At 30.2% G+C, this 26,083-nt stretch overlaps 1 protein-coding gene across 1 annotated transcript; it reads right to left on the bottom strand.

The window, feature by feature from the left end:
- Positions 1-21,644: 21,644 nt before the first annotated feature.
- LOC134830732 (uncharacterized) lies at positions 21,645-23,846 on the bottom strand. The gene is made up of 5 exons (XM_063844300.1): positions 23,661-23,846; positions 22,782-23,607; positions 22,422-22,725; positions 22,183-22,367; positions 21,645-22,123 (listed from the first exon to the last, which is right to left on the bottom strand). Exons 1-5 carry the CDS (start codon positions 23,753-23,755, stop codon positions 21,743-21,745), a joined length of 1,791 nt encoding a protein of 596 aa, XP_063700370.1. The 5' UTR covers positions 23,756-23,846; the 3' UTR covers positions 21,645-21,742.
- Between the last annotated feature and the right edge of the window lie 2,237 nt (positions 23,847-26,083).

Below are 26,083 nucleotides of genomic sequence, written 5' to 3'. Positions count from 1 at the left end.
GTAAAAAAAACTTTTACCTTTTTACTCTTTTTTTGTTGTTTAGCTTTTAGCATGAACTTCCGTTAATTGATTCTTTCACAACTCCCTTGACATTTTAAATAACTTTTAGATTTTATGTGTGTTTTCATATAGTATACTTACTTGCCTGCCTTCTAGCTGCCTCGCTACCACACTTTATGTTGTCATGTTAAGCTATGATGCGGACGATGCTGCAAGTGCTTCTTCTCATGTAAAAGAGTACATATACAAGGCATTATTATTATTATTTGTGTTGTGAAATGTAAGCAACTGAGTTTCTTTCTTCTTTACTTTTCCAATTTAAACAACGTTTTTTATGTTGTGCGTTTGCGGATGGGAAATGGCGCTTCTTGGCGATGAATGACCGTCTTTATTGGAAAAACATTTAACAAAATTTAAATTTTCAAGTAGATTTGTTGACATAATTGAAAATTTCAAAAGCTGAGAAAGTTAGTGGTTATAATTAGAAGTTCATTATTGAGAGCTAACTTTTATAATTTTTAATAAGAAATACAAATTTTGACCTATTATGAGTTCGTAAGAACCTAATTTGATTAAAAATTAAAAATCTAACAGTTTTAGGGAGGAAATTTTAAAAGTTAGCTCTCAAAAATCTGAAATCTATGACTAAATTTCAGATTTTCGATTTTTAAAAAAATATATGTTTAAAATTTTTCAGTAAAATATCTTCTCAGGTCTAAATTTATCTAAGAATTTAAAACCTAACATTTTTGCAATAAAAATTCTAAAAGTTAGCTCTCCAAAATCTTAAAACTGGGAATTAAGCCTAAGCTTATTTAATTAAAAAAAAGTGAGAAATTAAGATTTTTAAGTATTAAGTACTTAATATTTTTCATTAAAATATTTTTTCAGATCTAAATTTTTCTAAAAATTTGAAAACTAACAATTTCGTAATAGATATCTAAAAAGTTAGCTCTAAAAAATTTTAAAATCAGCTGAATTTACCTATAACGTTATGGTTTAAATCCTTATAAATATATGAAAAATTATAAAATAGATGCAAAGTTTAGCTTCTTAATTTTTTGAGCCTTTAATTTGATTTAAAATCAAAAACCTAAGCACTTTTAATGTAGATTTAAAAAGTTAGCTCTTTAAAAAACCTGAAAAAAAGCTCAGAACTCTTCAGTTTTTAAATTTTTTAAAGCTTAAGCTTTTAGTTTAACATAAATTTTAAGAATTTCAAAAAACTAACAAACTTTTAATGAAAATTTTGAAACTTAGCTCTCTTAGGTTTTTAAAATCTAGCGTTAGATGTGAAATTTCTCGACGATTTTTAACAAAAAACTGAATCAAATCAGAAAATAAGTTAAGAGATTTAATTAAAGATAAATTTATGAGATTTTTTTACCAGAAAAATTAAAATCTAAGATTTTCTGAAGAGCTAAAACATAAATCTGAAACTCAAATTTTCAACAAAAGAAGCAAAATACGCTCTCAGCTTTTTCAGCAACCTTAGAAAATTTTCTTACAAACAAACTTTCCACTCACATCTCGTGACAGAAGGACACAAAACTTTACTCTGAAACGGATCTGTCAACACAATACGATAAAAATACTCATTTGATTTGGATTCTCGCAGGACACAACGACGCAGACAGAATCCTCACCTTCCTTTTATATCAATATTTTTCTTCCTTTTACGATAAAAACCATTTCCCTCTTTTCATATTTTTTCCTTTAAATATCGGTCGATGTCCTTTATGCAGTTGGTTCCTTATGGAATTGGATTCGCGTTCACATTCGAGACAACCCACTTGTAACCAACTGACGCGAAGGAAAAGAAGCTGAAAAGTGTTCTGGTAGACATTTGAAAGGCTATTATTATCATTTTTCTTTTCCTTTTTTTTGAAAAATGTCTTTCGAAAAGTAAGTATTGTTCGTGTGTGTGTGTGTCATTGTTGGTTACTTGCCTGCCTCCATTTCATTTCAGAAAAACATGTGCCTCCTGCATCTGTTCTTTATCTGAATTTCTTCATCATCGCACACACTGCAATCCGATTTTCGGTCCGTTATTGCCAACCAGCGAGCTTTGTGCCTGCGAAAAGTCGTCTGCAGTGCAAAATTGAATAAGAAGCGAAAGAGGAAAAAAAATGAATAGATATAAATTGCTTTTCCCGTTTTTCCTCTTGTCCATTATTCTGAAGTGTTGTATGGCGAAAAACATATTTTTTTATTTTATTTTGTTAACAAAAGAGGGAAAATCCAATTGTACAATTTTTTTCACTCAGTTCGTGAATTGTGACGGATTTCAAAGAGGATGATATCGGGCGAGATAGCACGAAAAAAGCAGGCGAAAGGCAGATGGGTCTCGCATGTCACGCGAAAAGGGACCAAAATGCGAGGAAACTGTCAAATTAAGTGTCAATATGTCGAGTCGAGACAACTTTTCAGGCATAATCTCTGCCCTGCTACGACAAAAAGTCGATAAAAATAATGAAAATTTTTCATATTTTTCTTTTTTTTTTCGGTGCAATAATAATTTTATTGTTCGTTGAGTGTCTGAAAACCGACTACGAAACGAGAAAGAAATATCTAATTTATGAAATTCTTCTTCTTTTCTTGATCCTTTCTACACGTTGCTGCTGCAATGTATCAATATAATGCAACTTGATACGTTTTCTTTTCATTTTTATTTTTCAGTTCGTGCATCCAGGCAACGAGACAACACACAACGCCATAATAAATAAAATATAATAATAAGAGAAGAGATTGTTTGAAGAGATGAGTTGCTCGGTCTTCGTCTTGTTCGTCTTCGATACTTCACATGATGAAGGGATTTATTTTCATCTTGCTTTGTGTGTGTTGTGCGCCAAATTGAATTTAAAGTGTTTCACATGATATTTTCGAGTATCCTTTAGAACGAGACGTCATCTTTTTTGACCTTTTTCGTTGAGCGAAACGTGTTCAGGACTGAAAAAAAATTAATTTTAATTTTAAGTCAGATTAAGTTAGACAAAAAAATTGATTATTGAGAGCTAAGTTCTATAATTTAGAAGAAAAATAGAAATTTTGACCTTAAAAAAGTTTGTGAGGTCTAAATTTGACTTAAAATTAAAAATCTAACAATTTTTGGGAGGAAATTTTAAAAGTTAGCTCTCAAAAATATGAAATTTGAAAACTAAAAAACTTAATTATTGAGGGCTAAGTTCCAAAATTTAAAACAAAAATACAAATTTTAATCTGTGAAAGACTCTGAACTCTAAATTTGACTAAAAATTAAAAATCTAACAATTTTTGGGAGGAAATTTTAAAAGTTAGCTTTTAAAATTAAAAATATGTGTTTCCTGAAAATTTCTTCAATTCGCGAACAACTTTTTAAGAAGCTAAGAACTAAATCTAAGATTGATTAACTAAAAATGTAAGAAATTTCGATTTTCCCTTTTTAAATCTTCATAATGTTTATTAAAATGCGCCTTGTGCGCCTTAAATTTGATAAAAAATTATTATTAATAATAAATTTAAATTTTTCAATCAATAAATTTTTAATTAATTTTAAATTAATTATTTTTTTAATTTTAATTATTTTTTTTTAATTTACCTAATTTTTTCTTTAAACTTTAAAATTCACTAAAAGTTGTAAAAAAAAACTAAACTTAACTCAAAATAATTTCAAAACTTAAAAATTTAAAGCCAAATTTCTTTAAATTTAACTTTAAAACAATTTTTTCGTCCCTGCCCGTCATGCCTAATCAAATCAGAGCTCGAGGCAATTATTGCTTGTTTTTATTGCGTCTTTAATTTTCTCGTAATTCGATGGAAACAACGAACGGTACCTAATGACTGTTACTTAATCTACTAAATTGGGTGTGTTTCCTTTTCTTATCTCGAACAATTTTCTTTCATTGCTTTCTTGAGACAATGCAGGATTTTAATATCGTAATTAAAGAAAACAAGTTTTGTAAAAGTTTCTTGTGAAAAGGATTCGACATGAAAAAGGTAAAAAAAAAATGAAATTTATTGAAATTGATAACGAAAAAAAAAAGAATGAAAGCTTGTGTTTTTTTCTGATTGTAATCGAAATTCAATCGAATCGTTGTCAGTAATGATCAAATTTCATTAATGTAACGATATAAAATACGTGAATCACTTTGGGCAATTTATTGTTATAATGAAAAGTTGCAAAAAAGACACGACTTTTGGCGTTTTTAAAGTAATGTAATCGCTTTTTTGCATTTTTTTTTTAATGAAAAATCTTTTGATTCTAGATTTTAATTCAATTAAATTTCAAATTTTTGTATATTTTGAGCTAAAAAACTATTTAGAAAAATATTTTTAAAAATTGAAGGTTTTAAAAATTTAAATTTTTTATAAAAAAAAAAATTAAAGTTTTTTTAAAGATTTTTCATTAAAAATTAATAAATTTTTTAAAATTTCCCTCAAGTTTTGAAGATTTTCTGAATAAAATTTTTACATTTGTTTATTAATAATTTGTTAATTTTTTTTTAATTTATAAATTTTACATATTTTTTTAATTAAAATCCAAAAAAAATGCATTTAAAAATTCTGAAATTAAAAAAAAAACTTTTGTTTTGTAAACAAATTTTTGTCAGATAATAAATTTTAAAAAATAATTTTTATTTATAAAAAATTTAATTTAATTATTAAAAAATAATTAATAATAAAATATTTTATTAAATTAAATTAAATAATAATTAATTGTAATTTAATAATAAATAATTAATTTTCGTCAAAATTTACTATTTTTTTTGCAAAATAAAGCAAAATATAAATTTGTACAAAAAATCTGAAAAACTTGAGAAATTTTTTAAAAATATTTCTTTAAAAACAAAAAAATCATGAAAATTTTCTTCAATTAACGCGGACAAACTTTCACTAAGAAGCAAATTTTTCACTTGAAAACCTCCGAGCAAAGTTTTAATTTATCTCCTTTTGTTCTTATCAACATTTAATAGCCTTCGAACAATTTGATTACCCTTATCTGCCGTGTACCTTTCGCCATAAAAAGGGAAACATAATGACTCACCTTGTTCGCTCCTTGTTTAATAATCCCGTATTTGCTCGCAAATATCCTCATAAAAATCCGGGGATAAAAATTGTTAATTTCACCTTTCCATTACGTACCTTTTCATTTCTTTATTATTACTTTCTCGTGCTCTTAATTCGGAATGAAAAGTGCTTTAATTAAAATCTGTTACCCATCTGTCTTTCTCTCGCCTTTACACAATGCCCGATTTTTTTTTTCAGGGAAAAAAAGTGAAAATAAGAAACATGGCCCATTATCTTGCGCTCGATTTTGACGATGACGACGATGATGATACAATAAAGATTAGTCGTTTATGCGAACGAACGAACGGACAAAACATAAAATGATGATAATAAAAAATTTTCCCGGTACTGCAGGCAAACAACGAGCAAAAAATGAAGCCATTTAATGACAAAAAAGGTAAGGATGTTGCTTTTTTTATGTCGATGTGAGTTATTTGAAGATATTATCATAATTTTACAGGCAAACATGCCGCGTGGGCAAACTCACTCTCGTGCGGTCCTTTTTGTGTATCCGAAAAAGTTTTGTTTTTCTCCGGCACAACATGCTCTCTCGTTAAACATTTTCCGTGAATGGCACCCCGATTCATCATCATATTTGCATTGAAAATTAAATTAAATCTCTTCAAAACCGACATTTTAGCACAAAAAAGTGTTTCGCATTAAAATTCAAGGAGGAGGAGGGAACGAGGGTGTTTTCGGCGTGAAAAACGGAGGTAGGGAAGATTATCGATCAGCATGTGTGACGCTCGCTGTGAGACGATGATACTTAATAATGACATCGAATCGCCTGCCGGCCGACATCAAACGCAACCGAAACACCTTCATTAAGACTAATGCCCTGCTTTAATGTCTCCTAATGTCTTCACTTGTGTCATTAAAACGAATCTTTTCTCCTCCTTCTTAGGTAGATGGATGCCAAGAATAACGTGACACGGTCCTGTGATTGTCTTCGTCGTCTTCGCCAACGAGAAATACGAAAGTTTGTGCACACGAAACTTGAAAAAGGGATAAATGTCTATTAGATACACATTATAGTTACGTGGAATTTTGAAAAGCAAAGTTTTAAAATGTACCTTTTTTGTGAGTGGGTGACAAGGAACGTCTTTTTGCATACAAATTATTGCTTTTGAATCACTCAGAGATAAAATTCACATCGTTTGAAGGTAAATTACGTCTTTTTCCAGCTTTTTTCAAATTTGAGGGACTAAATTTTCATCATTTTTAGGATTTTTTGGACTTTCATGACCTGTAAAACTGAAAAAATTAAAATTTTTATTAAAAAATTGTTCTAAAAACTTACGAATTGGATCTAAAATGAGTCAAAATATGTTAAATTAATTCCTCAAGACACTAATTTAGCTCTTCAAATGATGATTTTAGGCCCTTAAGCAGTTGCAAAGTCATTTTCAGGCTGAAATTTTGAGTCCCGACCCTTTTATGGAACCAATGTCATCAAAACTAGGCCTTCTTAAGCCTAATTTTCTTTAAATTTAATCCAAACCAAGCAAAAAAATTAACTAATTCTTGATTTTCGGATGCCCGATGGACTTAAATTCCAAAAAAATTAAGCTGTTCACTGCCTCAGGATGTAAATTGAGCTCCTAAACTTACTTATTTAGACCTTAAAATGCCAAAATTAATGATCTGAGGAACAAAAATTCAATTCAAGGTACTTCATTTAATGTTAAATTTATAATTTTTTCATTCCAGGTGATGAAAATCTCAAAATTTTCCTTGAAAACACGTTCCTTGTTAACATTTCCATCCATCTCTCTACCGATAGGCAAGAAGTTTTGTGACCCACGTTCTCTTTTTCCTTGCAGGCAGGCAGGCAACGATAAGCTAAAGAAGAAAAATTTACCTTGTTAGATATGATAAGACCATAAGAAGCTTATGTAAGTTACGTACCTATGCATCCCTTTCAGAAAAAAACTTTTTTTTTTCCTTTTAAGATGAAAGTCCGTTTTGTATGCTGCTGTTGCCCGATGATTGATCACTTTTGAGGATAACTAACATGAAAAGATGAAACGTATATCGGTATCGGTGTAAACAGGATATCCCAAAAGGAGAAGATTTTCGGTTAAAGTTAATGAAAATTGATAGGTAAATGGAGGAAGGAAATGAGGTCAGGTCAGGACTTTATCAGTAATTTATTAGATTTAAAGGCAATTTTCAACACGTTTTATTTTTTTTTAGGTGTTGGGGAACTTTGACCTGTTGTTCGTTTGAATTTTGATGAGAAATTTGTTATGAAATTCGCTAATTTGGTATTTTTTGACAACTGAAGGATATTGAATTGCTTTGTAATTGGCTTTGAATCGTAATTTTTCATCTCTTGGAACTAAAAATTGACTTAAATGATTTTTTGGAGCTAAAAATTGAAACTTTTGTGAAAAAAAAATTACGTTTGGATAACCAAAATGACCTAATTTGAGACTTTTTAATGCAATTTTCAATCGATTTTTCATCTATTATTACTAAAAAATGTCATTTCATGAACAGAAATTTAAATGAAAGACAAATTTTCCGGAAATTTTAGTAAAAAAATTTTTGAAATCTGATACAATTTGATCAAATTCTTGGAAAAAAATTAACAATTTAGGCAAGGAATCAACCGTACGTGGTACTTTTGTGAGTATAAGCTTAAAAATCTACTTCAAGTCACAAAATATTTACTTTTTTTCTTCCACAGGACTTTTAAAAATCAATTTTAAGAGCTCGTTCATGGACTTACAGGTTTTATCCAGGCAAGTTAGTGCTTCTAACAAAAAATTTCTTTGATGAAGACGTCTAAAAACTTAATTTTTATTGTTAATAACTTAAGTTTTCAGACATTTCTGCTTCGAACATATCAAAAAATCTTCAAAAACTTGCTGAGAATGAGCTGGAAAGACAAACTTCGTTCAAAATCTCATATTTTTGGAAAAAAAAATCGAATATTTTGGGAAAAAATCGAATATTTTTGATCAAAAATTGAATATTTTGGATGAAAAAAGCCCTAAAATTGAAGATTCAAGCCACTAAAGACCAAAAACTCCAAAAAGAGCTCTTTTTTCAACACAACCAGGTAAGTTACTTCTCCTCTAAAGGGTTCCAATTACTTTCTTGTCTTCTTTATTTCTCTGTCTTGCTGTTAGATTGTTAGTCGTCGTATCCATCATCATTTAAATAGGATTTATTTCCTCTTTTTCTCTCTCTTTGTATCAAAGCTCGAACAACTAACGTCATCATTTTCCGTGTCAAGCCGGAGACCGAACCACGAACCAGTTTTCTTGAAAGGCACACACAGCAAGAAAAGTGCAAAAATAATAAATTCGGTTTACAATCTCATTTATTTATGTGTTGTGTGCCAGTGTGGGCCCGATTTTCGGTGTTTGTTTGACAAAAGGACCTGCATATTATAGTAGCCGGAGAGCAGCAAGCAAAGGAAAAAGGTAAATCATCCCCCCTGTTGATGATGCCTTTTCCGATTGCTGTACTTTGTGTGTGTGTTTGCGGCGTTCGAGAAAAAGGAAAAGCAAAGTACATTCATCAAATTTATGGCGTCAAACAAACGAAACTTCGGTTTCCTCCTCGATTCTCGGAAAAAAGAACGAGAAATAATAATCATAAAAAAGAGATTTTTATGCAATGAAAAGGGTCTCTCGTTCTCTGATGTCGTCATTCCCTTTTTTTGTTGTTGTTTGGGCAAAGAAAGAAAAACATTTTTCTTTTTGAGACACTTTTTTTTTTGAATGTTATTAAAAAATGTTCGCACAGCACGTGCAAGAAGTTGAGTAGTTATGGAGATAAAAATAAGCACAAGGCAAAATAAATGGAAACCACTGCGATGTTTTGCATACATAATTAAGAAAAGGCAGAAGCAGCATCAACAACAGCAGCAGCAGCGGGTACAACAACAACAACAATAAACGCCGAAAGATTAAAATCAAGGCATTCGCGTGTACAGAATGAGCTTATTCAGGATGTAACCCTCGTTGTTTTTATTTGAAAAGTTTTGCTTCCTTTTCTTTTTCTAACGATTTTCTTCCTATTTTTATTATTTTTCAACAAAATTGCCAAAAATATCTTTCGGGCTTGCGATTTTTGCAAAAGCTCGAACTCGAGTAGAGAAATTTTTGCTCAAAATTGAACTTTAATGGAAAATTTTTGATGAAATTTGATAATTTTTAGTACATAAAGAATTCATAAAGAAATTTTTGTTAAAATATTTTGATGAAATCAGGTAATTTTTAATATTTAAAGTTTTTATGAAGCGAATTTTTGACAAAATTTTAATAAATTTTCACAATTTTCAGCACTTTACTTCATCGATAGACGATTTTTTGGAAGAAATTTTGTGAAACACGCTAATTTTTAATTTTTTATATCTTATTGATGTAAATTTTTAGTAAATTTTTGATTAATTTTGGTTATTTTTAGAAATTTCAATTATTTTTAGAATTTCTGAAGAACGAAAAGCAAGTTTCTGGTAAGATTTTTTTAAAAAAAATTATAATCTTTAGTTCTTTAAGCTTTAATGCCGTAAACGTTCAGTAGTTAAAGTCACTTTAATGCAAATTTTTGGTTAATTTAAAATTAATTTTTGTAATTTTTATTGTTTAACACACCGAAAAGCAAATTTTTAGAAAAATTTGATGAAATCCGATAATTTTTTAATAAATTTTCTTATTTTCAGTTCCAAAACTCACCGAAAATCAAAAGCTCGAGACCGAAATCCGACCGTGACATGCCAAACCCCTTCAAAATTGAACGAAAAATCCCCATTAAAGCCATTTAGGAACCAAATTCTGTCATTCCGGTCACACATCACCACTCTAATGATGATTGTATCGCCAGAAATTGGGTCCAAAAACGACCTTTTTTCCGCATTTCCCATCACAAGCCATAACAATTTATCATCCATTCGCAGTGAAAATCATTCTCAATTTAATTAGTTTTTTTTTCTCGCGCGCGCCTTTTCTGAAGTGATGTTGCAAAAAAAAACGTGCAAATAAAGAAAGTTTAATTAGTTTGCAATTAGCTCCATTCACTCTCGCATCATTTTCTTGTTTCGCTGCTTCTTCAAGTAATAATTATGAAAATCACCTTTGCCATGTTTATTACTTTTTTTTATTCGTTATTCGCCGAGCAACATCCGGAATATCCGGAAAGAAAGTTGCTCAAGAGTTGCATTTATTTTAATTTTTTAAATGAAATCCCATCGTGACATCGCAAAGTGTCCCTGAGCGCGAAGAAAGCAAGTGATGCGAGAACATTTTTCTGCATATTTTATTAAACGGGATGAAAATCCGCAAGAAACGAACGAAGACACGGAGAAAAAGGGGGGAAATTATTAATATTATAATTTTAAATGAGGCAGATTTGATAAAGTTTTGCTCTGAAAGGAAAAAAAACTGATAAAAAAAGTTTATTTTTTTTTAGTTTTAATGATGACAGATAAGGTCGCTTCAATTTTTTTTTAAATTTTCATCCGATGCATCATTTCAAAAGTTAAAAATCTAATAATAAAAAAAAATATATAAAAAAAAATAAAATAAAAAAAATTAAAAAAAGTATGAATTTCCTGCTTAAAATTTCCATATAAGTTTTTAAGAAAAAGTTTTTATTTTTTTGAACTTTTTGCCTCAAACTTCATTTCAAAGGTTAAAAATTATAAAAATAAAAAAAATTGAAAAAAAAAAAAATATTTTCAATTTTTTTAAATTTTCGTAATGAAAAAAAAATTTTAGCATGAATTTTCTGCTTAAAATTCCTTAAATATTACCTAATGAATTTTTTTTTCAAAATTTTTTGAGAATTATTTTGTATAAAATTCTTATTTTTTGAATTTTAATTTAAAATGCTTTGAAACAACAAAATTTTTAATTTTTTTTTTAACTTTTTGCCCCAAATTTCATTTCAAGAATCAAAAATTCTAAAAATTAAAACAATTAAAAAAAATTTAATAAATAAAATAAAAGAAAAAAAAATAAAATAAAATTTAAAAAAAATTACCTTCAAAAACTTTTAAAAAAATTTTAATTTTTGTGCTGAAAAAATTTTATTAGCAAAATAATTTAAATTTTATTAAAATAATTTTTAAAAAATTTTTTTTATAAAAATTTTTTTTTTTTTAAATTTTTTACTTTAAATGCTCTGAGATCAATCTTTAATTATAAAATTTCACATTAAAAACAACAAATATATTAATTAATGATTAAAAGTTGTTTAAAATTGTGTCATTTTGTATGAAAAAATCCTAAAAAAAATAAGATACAAAAAGATCGAAATAAATTTGGAGCGTCCTTATCGAAGTTCTAATGATGACAAGTAACTTTGACATTTTTTAACATTTTTTTTGATTTTTAGCTGCGAGTAATTGCTGGCGAGCAAATGAATGGAATTGTCAGACCTTTCAACAATTCATTTTTATTATTCAATAAAGGACAATAAACAATCAAAAATTAGGAAATTTCCAATAATAAAGCGGCGAATGAGCGTTTGTCGTCACTGCGATGCCAAATTCGTTCCCCGATGAACTCTCGAGCAGAGCAAAATTACATTTTTACAACAACAACAAATAATGAGATTTTACAAAAGGGGATGAGTTATGCAATATCATGATCGTCACAACTACACGTTCAATACTAACAACAACAACAGCAGCAGCAGCAGCCAGCACATTTGTACAGGGTGTGTACGTGGAAAAGAAGTAAAATCGAATTGAATAAAGTAAAAGCGATCGTACAGCATCCGTCGAGAGTAGCAGAGCTGCGCGTGTGTAGCAAGGCAAAACGTCGCATAGCGTCGTGCAGCGCGTGAATTTGGGGATAGATGTGCCTATATATGGCAAAAGCAAAAGTATCTGGCATTTGAGGCGTTCCATCCTTGTTCCGTGCACGGCGCTAATGTGCCATTTGGTGTGTTGGTGCGCACAGGATGCCAGATCCATTTGCGGTGCGGCAGCAGGAACGAGACGAACGTATATTTCCACGGCAGGGAATCGCACGAAAGAGATGGCACGAGAATCGACGGCGTCAGCTCGCTAGGACAGGGGTTGCACAGTACCGATGTTGATTCATAGTAGACGTTTAGGCGTCAGCTAGAAAGCTTGAAGCTTTGTGGTGGTGCTAAATATATAAAATACAAGAAAATTTATAATATTAAAGAAAATATCAGAATATTTTATTATAACAGACAAGAGAAAATAGTTGCTAGTTGGAGGACACACACTCGCATCTCGGCGCGCTTCAAGTCTCAGGAAGAAGAAAAAAATAAATAAAATATCAGTTTTAAATAATTTTTCCTCTTTTCACACACTTCTCTATATATATTTCTATATGTTTAAAATTACCAAATAAAAAAGCGAAAAATGTTAAAGTTAAAACTAAAATCAGAACAGAAACAGTTAGTTCATCAATATCACCATCATCATCGTCTCTCTACTTCTAACTACTACTAATACTACTAAGTTCATCAATTCACACATTTTTAGTGACTATCCTATTTTTTTATTTATTTTTTTTTTAACTTAAATTTTTATTTCTCAACAAAAAAAAATATTCGAAGTGCAGGACTCGTTTTAAAAAATAAAAATCAGGTGAGTAAAAATTAATTTTAAAAAAATATAAAAATTAATTTTAAAAAATTAAAAAAAAAATCTAAAAATAATTTTTTGTCATTTTTGACATAAAGTCTTGACAAAAAAGACATGCCATGCCAAAGAAAAGGCGGCGACCCAAAAATAATAATTTTATTATTGAATCAACATAAAGAAAAAAAAAATAAAATAATGGCAAACATTTATTCAAATATTGATATTTTCCTTTCTTCTTTTGTGTCGTCGTTCGTTTTGTCTTTGCGTCGTCTGTGCTATTTAAATAGCTTGTTTTTTCACACAGAACACAGAACGAAGCTTGATTTAAAACGAAACGACAAAGTCAATATTTTTCCCCTAGCTTTCTTCTTTGTAATTTTTCACTTTCATTGTCAAGCAAAAAAAAAAAAAAATCCCGCAGGCGAGTAATTACCTATTGGCTGAAAAATTGCTGCAAAATCATAAAATATTTTTCAAAACAAGTTTGAGCTTATCATGCGAATTTTTGCATAAAATCGATTTAGATAGACTGGTATTGCTTTAAAGTACAGGTGGTTTGCCCTTTTGGATTTTTAAAGCGTCTTTTAATGAAAAACAATTTTCAAAAAAAAAAAAAAAAAAATTAAATTAATAAAAATTGCATACTTTAAGGATAAATTCTTACCGTATTTCGTAGAAAAAATGCGGTAATATTTTTTTTTAATTTTTTTGAGAAGTAATGAAAATTGCATACTTTAAGGATAAATTCTTACCGTATTTCGAAGAAAAAATGCGGTAATATTTTTTTTATAATTTTTTTAAAGAAGTAATGAAAATTGCATACTTTAAGGATAAATTCTTACCGTATTTCGAAGAAAAAATGCGGTAATATTTTTTTAAAATTTTTTTTGAGAAGTAATGAAAATTGCATACTTTAAGGATAAATTCTTACCGTATTTCGTAGAAAAAATGCGGTAATATTTTTTTTTATAATTTTTTTTAAAGAAATAATGAAAATTGCATACTTTAAGGATAAATTCTTACCATATTTCGTAGAAAAAATGCGGTAATATTTATTTTTCGACGTTCAAATCAAACAAAAATATTTCAAAAGGTCCCGTTTTCATGCGAAAATAATTAAAGTTCCTTTTGTTTCCATTTTGTGTCAGTCAGTTTACTATCTTTTTACTTTTACGATACACAAGCTATGTATAGGTACAAAAGGGTTGTAAATCACGGTACTTAAAAATCGTTTACAGAACAAACACGCAAACACCATTTATTTGCCTCACATGACTTGTTTTACCTTACCTGCCATCCTTTTTACTACTCAGCAGCAGTTGTAGTAGTGAATTTGTTCAAAAGTCATTAGATTTTATGGTGTGTGCAATATTACGGCTCGTAAAAGTTCAACGAAGAGAATCCCCTTAAAAGTATGCAATGCACTTCAAAAGAAAAAAATAAAAAAAAATCGCAAGTCATTCCTTGAAGCAAATAAATCGCCAAATCATTCCTTTTTTCTTTCAATAAGCACATCCGACTGGACTTCCGTGTACTTTTTTTCCGATGTTAACGTATCAATAAAATCGAACCCTCGTAAAAAAATTTTTCCCCCGCTGCAAAATGGACCCTCCTCATCTCATCAGTCGACAGCTTAAATCCATGCAGTCTCGTATTTCAAACCAGACAAAGAGGCAGACGCTACGAATTTTTTCTGAATAATGCAACGACGACCACGAACAAAGAATTTTTTTTTTCGATGATGAAAATCGTTGTTCGTTGTCGACACACTCGCACACAAGGAGAGGTCGCGTGTCAAATTACATTTTCATTATTCGGCGAAAATCGGGAGAGAAGGAGAGAGAGTGAAAGAGCGAGAGATTGATGGACAAAAGTGCAAAAAAAAAGTAAATTTGAATAGACGACATCCTTAAAGTATGCAAACACCCGAATTTTATCTCCATAATTGCTGGTTTCATTTCCAGATGACTGGATTTAGTGCGAATGACTTGCAAAAAAACGAAAATCGCTAATGGCAAAACCAGAAATGCTTTTAAAAAAACCCTCAGTTGATGTCGTCGTCGTCTTTGTTGCAAATGTACTTTGTTGCACTTTCGACGAAATAAATCAAAAAAGGGATTTTCGGGCGAGGGATGTTTTTTTTTCTAAAAATAGTTGGAGGGAGAACTATTTTTAATTTAGACATAAATTTGCATAATAATAGTAGAAAAATAGGACTTGGACAGGCATGGTAAAATTACATATACTTTGTGTAACATGAGTGAGTTATGTTTCGAATTCAGTGGAAAATTGATTTTAATGATAAGGAAAGTACAGTTGTTCGGTTGAAAAAAAAACTAAATGCATAAGGGATTAATCGTTATTGCGATATGTGACCCCTTTTGGAAGAGTTTTGTAACGCGGAGAAGTTCAAAGCATGTTGAGCGTGACCCGGGATTAACGATATACCCTTGAAGTTCGGGAGTTTTTAATCCTGTTGACACAATTTTGTTTGATTTTTTAAGGTTTAATCCGGTAACGGGATTTTTTTTTTCAATTATTTTTAATGAAAATAAGTCCTTAAAATAATATTGACAGTTGAATAAATGACAGATGTTCATAAAAAAAATATTTTTTAAAGAAATTTTTGAATTTAAGATTAATTTTTTTATCAAAAATGACGAAATTTAGTTTAAAATTGTAAGAAAAATTAAATTTTAATAATTTTTTTGACATGTGTCAAATTTATAAACTGTCAAAATCTATTTGAAGGCAAATTCTTTGCATAGTTTAAGGCTTTTCAATCAAAAAATTTTCATTTATTTGATAAAATATTCACATTTTTGTATTTAAAATCATGTTTTAAAGATTTTTTTCAAATTAAAATCGTAAAAAAAACTTCAAAATATTTTGACAGTTAAAAAATTTTGACAAATGTCATGAAATTTACTTTAATCTTAATTTAAGCCAGTTTTGATTTTAAATAATTTTTTTTTTATACAAGAAAATAAAATTTTTGTACAATAATTAATTTTTTTATCATTTTTTAATTTTTTAACAGTCAAAATTAGTAATTAGATCAGCTTAGAATAGTACGGTTAAAAAACTAAATTTTTCGAAAATTTTTAATTTATTTTTGACATATAAAAGCTTGAAACCTTCAAAAATTCCCTTTATTCAATAATTTTTTCGCTCAAAAATTATTTTTTTTTTTTATAAATTTTTAGAAAAATAAAATTTTAACGAATAAAAATTAATGAAATATGTCAAAAATCTCATTAAAAAAATTATTTAGAAAAACTTGAATAAAAAATAATTTTCTTGTTCTCAAAAATGATTCAATTTTAAGAAATTTTTTTATAAAAATATAATTTTTGAAAATAAAAATGTCAAAATTTTTTAAAAATAAAATGATTTTTAGCAATTTTTCAAAATTTTTTAATTGTTATTTTAAAAAATTAAATTTTTATATGAAATTCGTTCAAAAAAGACGAATTTATTGCATAACTAAAGGATTTCCCTTCCCCCTATTTAAAAATTGTTTTCGTCTCAAGCAAAAAATCTGGAGCCACGTAATTCATTGATACAATAATCCTTTTTATTTCTTTATTTATTTAATCTTGGCATCACAACATCTCTCTTTCCGCACACACGAAACAATACCCTCAATTCACGTCAAGACGTCGCCAAATTTAATGATTGGTTTTTGTGGCATTTTGTCGTCGTCAGCAGCACAAAACTTTCGTCATAAGTGACACAAAGAGGGGGAACCGAGCTTGTTTACGCTCCACTTTACACATTTAATGGATCGAATGGGCTCCACAAATATTTATCATTTCCACCGAATCTCCTCGTGTTCGTTAATTGTGAGTTTTTTTCATAATTTAATCATCTTTTCATTCATTAAAAACGGCAAAGTTGTAGGTATTTGGCAGACACTGGTACGGAAATTAAGTTGCATGAACATTGTTTTATACTTTGAGCGATTCCGTTGTTTGTTGAGGCGCGCACAAACACACATGCGAGGCGAAAGTGCACGAGTTAAGGGTGAAAAGTGACTCATAAAACCCTTATTTAGACAAGATTTTTATCAATCAGGCATCGATTGCGACGTTCTGTTGCCGAAAAAAAATGGAAAATTGTGACAAAACGATAAATATTTACAACTACCATCGAATCGTCGCAAGTTACGACACATTAAACGACAAAAAAAAAACACAACAACAACAACAAGGAATATTATAACAAAGCAACTAGCAAGAACAAGGGCGATATCGTAATTTTTTTTTGTGTAACCAATACAATGATATAATTTTTTTTTCGTTTTCGTACGCTAGATTAGCACAAAAAGCCGTGTATTGTGCCGTAAGTACGTGGAATGAGAACGGGGGGTATTAAAATACAAAAATTTATTCACCCCATTTTCGTTTCTTGTCTCGTACAGCGATATATGGACACATACACGAGGGTTGCGTACAATATGCACACGTCGCATACGTCGTCGACATTTGCTTTGCTTGGTACTGTTCCTCCGAGCTCCGAGCAACTACTCAACCTTAGTCTATGTCGATACTTTAAACAGTGCGCGCGTATCAATTTTTATCTGTGTCAATTTTATCGTTCTTGTAGATTTTTTTTTGTATTTAATAAAAAAAAGTGTCGAACAGAGGATGAGGATAATACATATCGAGTTACACATATTTAGTTTATTTTTATTAATAAAAAAAAGTGACGACCGAGACAACAGCGATGATAAGTAATAAATAAATGAAGCAAAAAATGAAATAAAAATAGAAGAAAATGAAGAAATTCGGACAAAAAATAAAGGATCCACACCCCTTTTAACTGTGCCCACAAACCGAAAATGTGTCGGAACATTAATTATTACATCATCAGTTGCTTGCCAAAAAATGAAGAAATGTTTTATCAGCACGATAACTGGCTTTGTTGTATTTTTAGCTGAAAATTGTCATTTATTCTACTGTCGTTACGAGTTTTGTCGTTATTTATGACAATTAGTTCAATTTTGACGGTTGATATTTTTTATATTTTTAGTTTTTTGATAAAATTTTGAATTTTTAAGGTTCAAAAGTCAAAAAATCGTATTTTAATTTAACTTTTTTTTAGAAAATCTATTAATTATTTCTAAACATTAATTTAAAATTGAGATTTTGCTCAAGAAACTTAAAAATTTTGAATAAAAGTGACATTCGTCAAATTAAAATTCAATAAATTTGGTCAAAATTGATCCAATAATTTTTAGTAAATTTGAAATTAATTGAAAAAATTCTTTAAAATTGGAATTTTTGTTTAACAACTTTCTTTAAAAGATAAAAAAATTAAGAATCAAGTTGTAAAAACTTAAAATTTTCTATAAAATTTTAATGAAGTGTGACAATTAACAAAATGAAAATTTGTGAATTTAGTAAAAATTGAAAAAAATCCATTAAAATTTTTTTTTTCAATTGAAAAATTTTCTGAAAATAATTTTTTTCTTGTCCTAAAAAGAAAATTTTGTTGAACTTTTGGACAAAAAGTGACAATTTTTAGTCAAAACTGATTCAAAAAAATTTCTAAAAATTTATTTTTTTTTATTGAAATAATTTACAAAAATTTTTTTAAAATTAAAGTTATAGAAAAAATAATTTTTAAAAAAGAATAAATCGAAAAACTTCTTAAAACTGAAAATTGATGTTTAAATGTTGACTTAAAATTATTAAAAATATTTGTCCTTAATAAAAATTTTATTAAATTTTTAAATGAAAAGAAAAAGCTTTTAAAGCTTAATTCAAAATTTAATAAAAATTAGCTCAAAAATACTTAAAATTCACTTTAAATCCAAAAATTTCACAAAAATTTAAAAAAATGATATTTTTTTGAAAATCCTCAAAATCTCTATAAAAAGATTCCTCGCAAAAAAACGTTTAATGCCATAAAAAAAATAATGATTATTATTATAAAAAACCCATCACCAACCACACAAACACAGCATATTAAATGAAGGCAAGCTAGACAGCCGTTCTATGGTTACCTCAAGCTTTATTTTGAGCTAAATAAATGCACGAATGAGTCAACAAACAAACACACACACACACACTCATGCCTTCGTGGAAAATTTTCGTTCGTGCAGTATTTTAGAAAATTTTTTGACGTCACTTTATTTGCTCAATGAATAAAATTTTCATGTTACGTTTACGATGATGTTACGTTGTCGACGTCGTAAAAATAAAATTATGTAGTAGATGGGTCAAGGATGACTAAAACCTTGATTTGTTGACGAATTGTGGGCACGTTTTTTTGGCTCCGAATTTTTTTCAATAAAAACACAAAAAAATCGAAACCCCCATCAAACTTCCTTTAATATTTTTTTTTTAAATAATTTTTATTTGACTCTTAAACACGAACAAAACCGGTTTCACATGAAAAAAAAATTTTTTTTGGCGGGAGTCCTTAAGAATAATTAAAAAAAAATGAAAGAATTTTTTTTGTGTGTCATGCACTTAAAGGTTGTTCACCTCCGACCATCCGTTTATTTTTTTCTATTAAAAATAGTAACTAATAGGTACCTCCGTAACAAAGGAACATATGTTCTTTCATATAAAAATAAATTTCAAGGACTTGAATAACGCATATGGACAGCTTTCGATTAAATATCTGATTAAAATTAAAATTTCTACGCTTTTCTCTCATAATTTGACACTTTTCTGGGCCACTACCCTTTGTCAGTACAAAAAAAAATTTTTTTTTTGATTAATTATATGTTCAAAAAAAATTCCCTTTAATAAAATCAGGACATTGAACGACAACAATAAAAAATAAAATCTGAAATCGGCAGCTGACTAAAATCTCTTTCTCTCCTGTTATTATTATGGACAAGATTCAATCAAAAAAATTTTATTGCAACTGTGATTTTAGTTGCCAGATTGCAATTCCATGTATGCGTCGTCGTACGTTAATGCAATTCAGTGTTATAACAATAAATAATAATAATAAATATTACGGCATACTGTGCTTTCCGTACGTTTTTTGGTACACACAAAGAAAGAGAGACATATATTAGTCATTATTACATTATTATCCACGAGACACTGGAAACTAGTTGGTTCGTACGGCAGAGTGACAGCTGCAACATAAATAAATATATAAATTGTAGTTCCTTTTTTTTTGATAATTTTTTTTTTTTTTTGAAAGAAAAAGGGGAATACCTACAACATAAATTTTTGTCGGTTGTGAGCTTTCATTGTTATATTTTTTTTGTGCATCTTTCATAATCTGTCTGCTGCGATAAAGAAACAAACGTCGTTCGATCATCGATAAGCTGCGCCAGCTGATTGACTTTCAACTTCTGATGTCTTGTGACGTCATCGATCCATCAATTCATCGGAGGAGCATCAAATTTTTTATTATTCGGGAATATCTGTCTGGGGATTAATGCAAAAAAGAACAAAAATATCACTCAGTCATGCGAACATAAAAAAAATTTCAAGTAGGGAACAAAATATGACAAGAATTCCCAGCGAAGGGAATTTAAACGTAGTAGGGAGTTGTGTGGCCTGAAGGCAAATTTATTGTTATTATCCCGTTTTGTACGGTCCTGAACTTTCGGATTAAATTTATTTAATTATTTGATTCGCTTCAGGAGTTTGTGAGTAATGGAAGACGTGATGTAAAAAATTTTTTGTTTCGTTTTAGGTGCCGGAGCAGATTTTTAGACTATTTTTCCCATTTTTTCGAGTGTGGAAAAGTAGACGTTTTTCTCCTGGTGTTCACTGTAGGCCAATATGTTCATTAGAAACCATAAGGCACGCGGTGAATGCCAAGAGCGAACGATATTCATCAGAATTTTAACCGGATTTGGAGATTTTTCGTCAAATTTTGGAGATTTTTCGTCTGATTTGGAGCTGAAAAGAGGATTTTTAGTAAAAATTTATTAGAAATTATAGTTCTAAGACAGAGAATTGATTATTTCTCGTGGATTCAAGGACAATTTTGAAACCAATTCATCAAATTTGGAGCTAAAAAGAAAATATTTGGTCGAAATTTCTTGAAAATCGAGTTTTTGGGGTATTTTATAGCAAAAAAGTTTAGAAGTAAGCAGATAAAATCCAATTCACAGGAAAACTTTGTATGAAAAAATATATTTTTAAATGTTACAGACTCTCATGAGAGCTTCGACGTTGAAATTTTTGTCAATAAAGATTTAATTTATGTTAAAAAAGCAATTTTTTAGTTGATTTTTGTTCAAAAATGTTTAAAAAGGCACTCGAGAAAGGTAAGTTTATCGATTTTTGATGCTTTTTAAGTGTTAATACTTTGTTAAAATTCATATTGAATTATGAAAACTCCTAAAAATCTGAATTTTTTGACTCTTTGACTTCATCAAAAGACAGAAATTAATTGACACCTACCAAAAAATATTAATTTTTCTCAAAAATCGATTTTTTTGGCTACTTGACCCTAACTAAAAATAAAAATTGATCGATTTTTTGACATACTTAACTTAAAAATTTCAATTTTTAATTAAATTTTCGTCAATTTCTTTAAAAATCGATTTTTTCTGATCTAAAACGATCCCTTTAGCATTAAAATCTCTTAAATTCATCAATTTCCTGTAATTTTTTTCACATATCAGTCCATCAGCACATCCCTTTGTTCGAAATTTTCCATTTAAATGTCTGCCATATCACTTACGTCACCCAAATCTCCCTCTAAATCGCATTTAATCTCGCATTCGTTGTCAGGGCAACACAAAAAACTGAAACGAAAATAATCATAATTGAACGAGTCACCTCCAGAGATACTCCAGACAATGAAATACAAACACGAGTACGCTTAATCCTCTTAAAAAAGTAAATAACTACTTAAAAATTGATGGAAAACGAGAGGATTTACTTTATTTTATTATCTCCCATTCCCACACTTGTCTGAATTTCGCAACATTTTCGCTTGGGTGTTTTAATTTCGCTTGTGCACAATGAATAATCTGATAATAAATGGAAAAAGTGGACACTTGAGCAAAGTAAATAAACAAGAATTTGGATTAATTTTCGTTATTATTACTTTTTTGAAGTACTTTTTGTACTTTTTTACTGTCAGAAGTTTCAAACTTTTACCTTAACGCATAATTTTTTGTCAATTTTAAATTTTTCTCTCGCTGGACTTTTCTTTTTTCAGTCCCCCAATTGTCGGCAAGTCATTTAATGTGCGATAAAGCTGCACATATGACGCGGTATTCGACATCATCTTCTCCTTTTGCTTGAAATCTTGTTGCATGAACTTTTCGTAAGTCGCATGGAAGTGAAATCCGTCGAAGCAAGTCTCATCCACCAATTGCGAGAGCCCACAAATGACAAAAGCGCGCTTAATGTGCTCCGAAAGCCGCAAAAACATGAAAGTCAGACGAAAAGCACGATGATTCAACGTTTCGGGCGGCGCCAGTTTCGTGGGAATCTTCTTCATGACAGCTGCGTACGTGGAAAGGGTGAAGATATCGGCCTCATCAACGGTCAAACATTTGTTCTGAAACGAATTCGGCATGAATGATTAATTACCACAGAATTAATTTGATAAAAAATTACCTCGAACATGTAGAAAATGGTTACGGCAGTTGCGAGATACTGTTTTGGGATCGAATCAATCGTTGGTTGAGTCAATTTTTCTGAAATTACGAACTTTAAGAGGTCATAACGTTGCATTTTGTACTCCAAAGATGCCGTTTTGAGGATTAGCGGCATGAAAAGGTCCTTTAATGACGGAACAAGACCTGAAAAATTAAATTTTTTGATGAATTCTGGCAGAAAAATGAGAAAAATCTCACATTCGGGGAAGATCGGGTCCAATTTGACCATGGAAAAGGGCTCTTCGTGCTCTGTTTTGATGACGAACGTTTGTTGATGCTTCCCTCCTGGCTTGTTTTTGACCAAAATGCCCACACATTTGCGCCGGAGGGTCAATGCAAGCTCCGAATACAATGGGATGTCCGTTTTTCGCAAGTCCACAAACTGCAATGAGGTGTAAAGGACCTTTTCATTCAAAACTTGGTAGCTGAAGAGATCGCTTTCGTAATAAAGTTGGTTAATGAGCTTGTTGTCGCTGACTTTTGGTACTTCAAACGTTGGAAGCTGCAAGAAAATCAAAAAATTTCATTAAAAAATTCAATTTTGAGGTTAGTTTTTACCGTTTTGTAATGTTTCAAGCTCTTCCGGATCAAATCCTGATCAAAATCATCCTCAAAAGCGAGTGACATCATGATTTTTGTGTCATCTCCCGTTGGAACAGCATCCGTACTTTGACTTATGATGCTCGCAATTTTCTCCACAAGCACTTCCGACTGAATTATCTCGTGAAATTCCTTCACCGCTTCCTCTGGAATGATGTGATTGCCCATCATCGTTGCAAAAATCGGCATTTGGTCCTCGGTCAAGCCCAAATGTTCTCGCAAGAGACGTTTTTCGACTTGCACCACGTTCATATCGCGCATAAATAGTCTCCCGGCATTCCAGTAGCGCCATTCGCCGCCGTAAATGTTGTAATCCGAGTTATTTCCAAGTACGGCAAAGGCTTTGTTGACATTCGCGTACGTGGCAACAGCTTGCGGCAGATTATGCATCTTGAAAATGCGTCCTTGGTCACGAGCGATCTCGAAAACTGCTTGATTCGTCACTTTTTGCAGGGAAACGTAAATTTTGTTGCTTAAACAAAACTTTGTGACATCTTCCAACGTAGCGCCATGATAAAAATATTCCAAAACAGCAATTTCCTTTTGATAACGTGCCTCGGCTTTTTCAATCCATTGCTCGAAATCCTCATCTTTGGTGTAGGCATTCGCGAAAAAAGCCAAACGAGCACCCAAATTACGCAAACCGACGAAGAATGACTTGACGTTGTGCAGAAAACGATTAGCTCGACCTCCGCAAAGTTGCTCCTCGCGAGAAAGACTCGGGCCGCCACAGAGAAAGTACGTCAAATCAACGACAATTAAGGGTTCCTTGTCACAAGTCAAGCTGAAACAGAGATTTTTGATGAGGTAGCAGTTCGTAAACAAAAAAAAACTTACCAATAATCAACAATTTCCTCTTTGATGGAAATTTCTTTCTTAATTCCCGCAGGAGCAGTTTTGTTAATGTAGAAATCCAATTTATGAACACCCATTTTTCACTTTTTTCGATTAATTTAAGGCAAATTTAGGGAGATTTATTTACAAATTTAACTTTTGGTGGTCCATTTGTTGTCACATGTGAGATCATTGATCATTGGTTAGTCATTGAGGCAAGTGCAATTTCAAAAAATGTCTCATGTTTTTTTCTGAAAATCAAAATAAGGACATCTTAAATAAAATTTTCATTCGTTTTAGATTTTGTTTTACTAATTTTTGTGTAAAAAACATAAAAATTTTGACAAATTTTAATCAAAAAGATTTTAAAAACATTTTAAATTTTAAAATTAAATTGAAAAATTATTTAAATATTTGACTAAATTTGAATTTCAACTGATCGAGATCTATTAAAAACATTTCAAAATTCCGGAAAAAATGACCTAACCTCAAAATTGTGTCAATTTAGAAGTTGAAGATGGATTAAAACCTTTTAAAAATGTCAGAAAAACTGATCTAACCTCAATTTTGAGTAAATTTAGATATTTAAGATCGATTAAAATCTTTTAAAAATGTCAAAATATCTGTTCTAACCTCAAAATTATGTTAAATTAGATGTTTAAGACCTATTGAAAAGTTTTAAAATGTCCTAACCTCAATTTTGTGTCAATGTAATTATTTGTTTTAAAGGAATTTCTCAAAGAAACTCAAAAAATGAGTTAAAACATTGAGATTTGATAATATATTCGCAAATAAAATGATCAATTTTTATAAATTTGAAAGAAAACTTAACTTTCATATGATCTTAGTTTTTTTGAGATCACTTTTTTGCACGTCAAATCGAAATTTAGATCTTGGATAGGACATCTTTACGATCAAATCAGTTGAAAAACATGTTTTATTATCTGTAATTGTGACTTTTCCTGTCTGATTAATAGGCAATAATGAGTACTTGGATGATTTGACTCGATCAATTATTCGCGCGTGTTCGCCATTTTGATCAAAGATAAATTTTCTATTATAAAAGTGCAAAATTTTGCTTTCCACGTCAGAAGTTATTCATCTTTAATCCAATTTTAAACTGAAATCCACTGAAAATTTATAAAAATCAAAAAATTTAATTTTTGAAAATAATGAAAATTTGTTTTGTTTTACTTTTAGTCGCCATCGGATGGATTTCCGTGACCAAATCTGCAATTCCCATCACTCAACTGATCATTAATAGCGTAACTTGTGACAACTCTTTTCCTCTGTTCGTCTGCTACGGTCGTGTTCAGCGCAAAAACAAGACGATTCAAATGATCTCCGGCAATGCAACAATCAAGACAGCATGGACCAACGACGTTTCAATGCATGCGTTCTTATCGTACCAAGACTATTCCGGGAAATGGAAGTTGCTTAACAATCGAGATTTTCCAAATACGTGCGACTTTTTCTTCGGCGAAAAAAGGGTAGCACAAGACCAGGTTGCTAAATATCTTCCGGATCTTACGCCAGCTTGCCCGCTTGAACCAACAACTTCCAAAATTGGACCAGCTTTCGTGCATCGCTACAAGAAGGATTGGGAAGCTGACATCAAGAAATGGATTCCGCCACTTTGGTTGGAGGCAGATAATTGGGCATTGGACTTTGATTTCTTCGATAAGAATTCGAAGGATATTATTGGCAAGTTCCGTGTGGAGTTTCGTTTGATCAACGAACGAATGAGCCAATAATTGACATTTTTTGAAGCCAATAAATGTAAAAGACATAAAATTTCTTATGTCGACCGGAAATTTTTTTATTTAGTTCAATCTCCTAAATGTATGCAATTTGTATCTCAATATTTTTATCATTATACGATAGATGGCGCTGACAACTAATTAAAATTTAAAGCAATTTACAATGGAAAACAGCATTTTTTTCAATCAAATCAACTAAATTTGCATTTTTCCCGAGGAAACTACCATTGCATTAAACACATGTGGTTAGTTTTCACTCATTACGTCATCTCAACTAATTTCATTTAAGTCATTCACTCGTTTCGCAGCATGCGAAGAGAATTTTCCTGCTCGCATAAGCTGTTCATCTCTGCCAATCAAGCGAAATCCGATTATATCCACCACTGCCTTCCAACAAAAAAAAAAAAAGAGGAAAAACTCGGCATCACATACATTCATGCGTGTAATTAAGTGATATAAACTCTCCTCTTTCTCTCTCGCATACGTGCTTCTCTCGAGCTGGCAAAATAATAAAGTACATCATTAGGGACGAAGGGATAAACTTTTACGTGGTTTTACAAGCGAAACGGAAAAAATAAACGCTTTTTCCGTGGATTAATGTCCATCTCTGGCGATTTGTGACGAATTGCATCGATTTGGGTGTCGAATCATGAAAAACGCTTTAGT

The sequence above is a fragment of the Culicoides brevitarsis genome, chromosome 2, assembly GCF_036172545.1.
Source record: "Culicoides brevitarsis isolate CSIRO-B50_1 chromosome 2, AGI_CSIRO_Cbre_v1, whole genome shotgun sequence".
NCBI classification, from domain to species: Eukaryota; Metazoa; Arthropoda; class Insecta; order Diptera; family Ceratopogonidae; genus Culicoides; species Culicoides brevitarsis.
The sequence above is the reverse complement of the archived record's forward strand: the minus strand, read 5'-3'. Positions and strand labels throughout refer to the sequence as shown.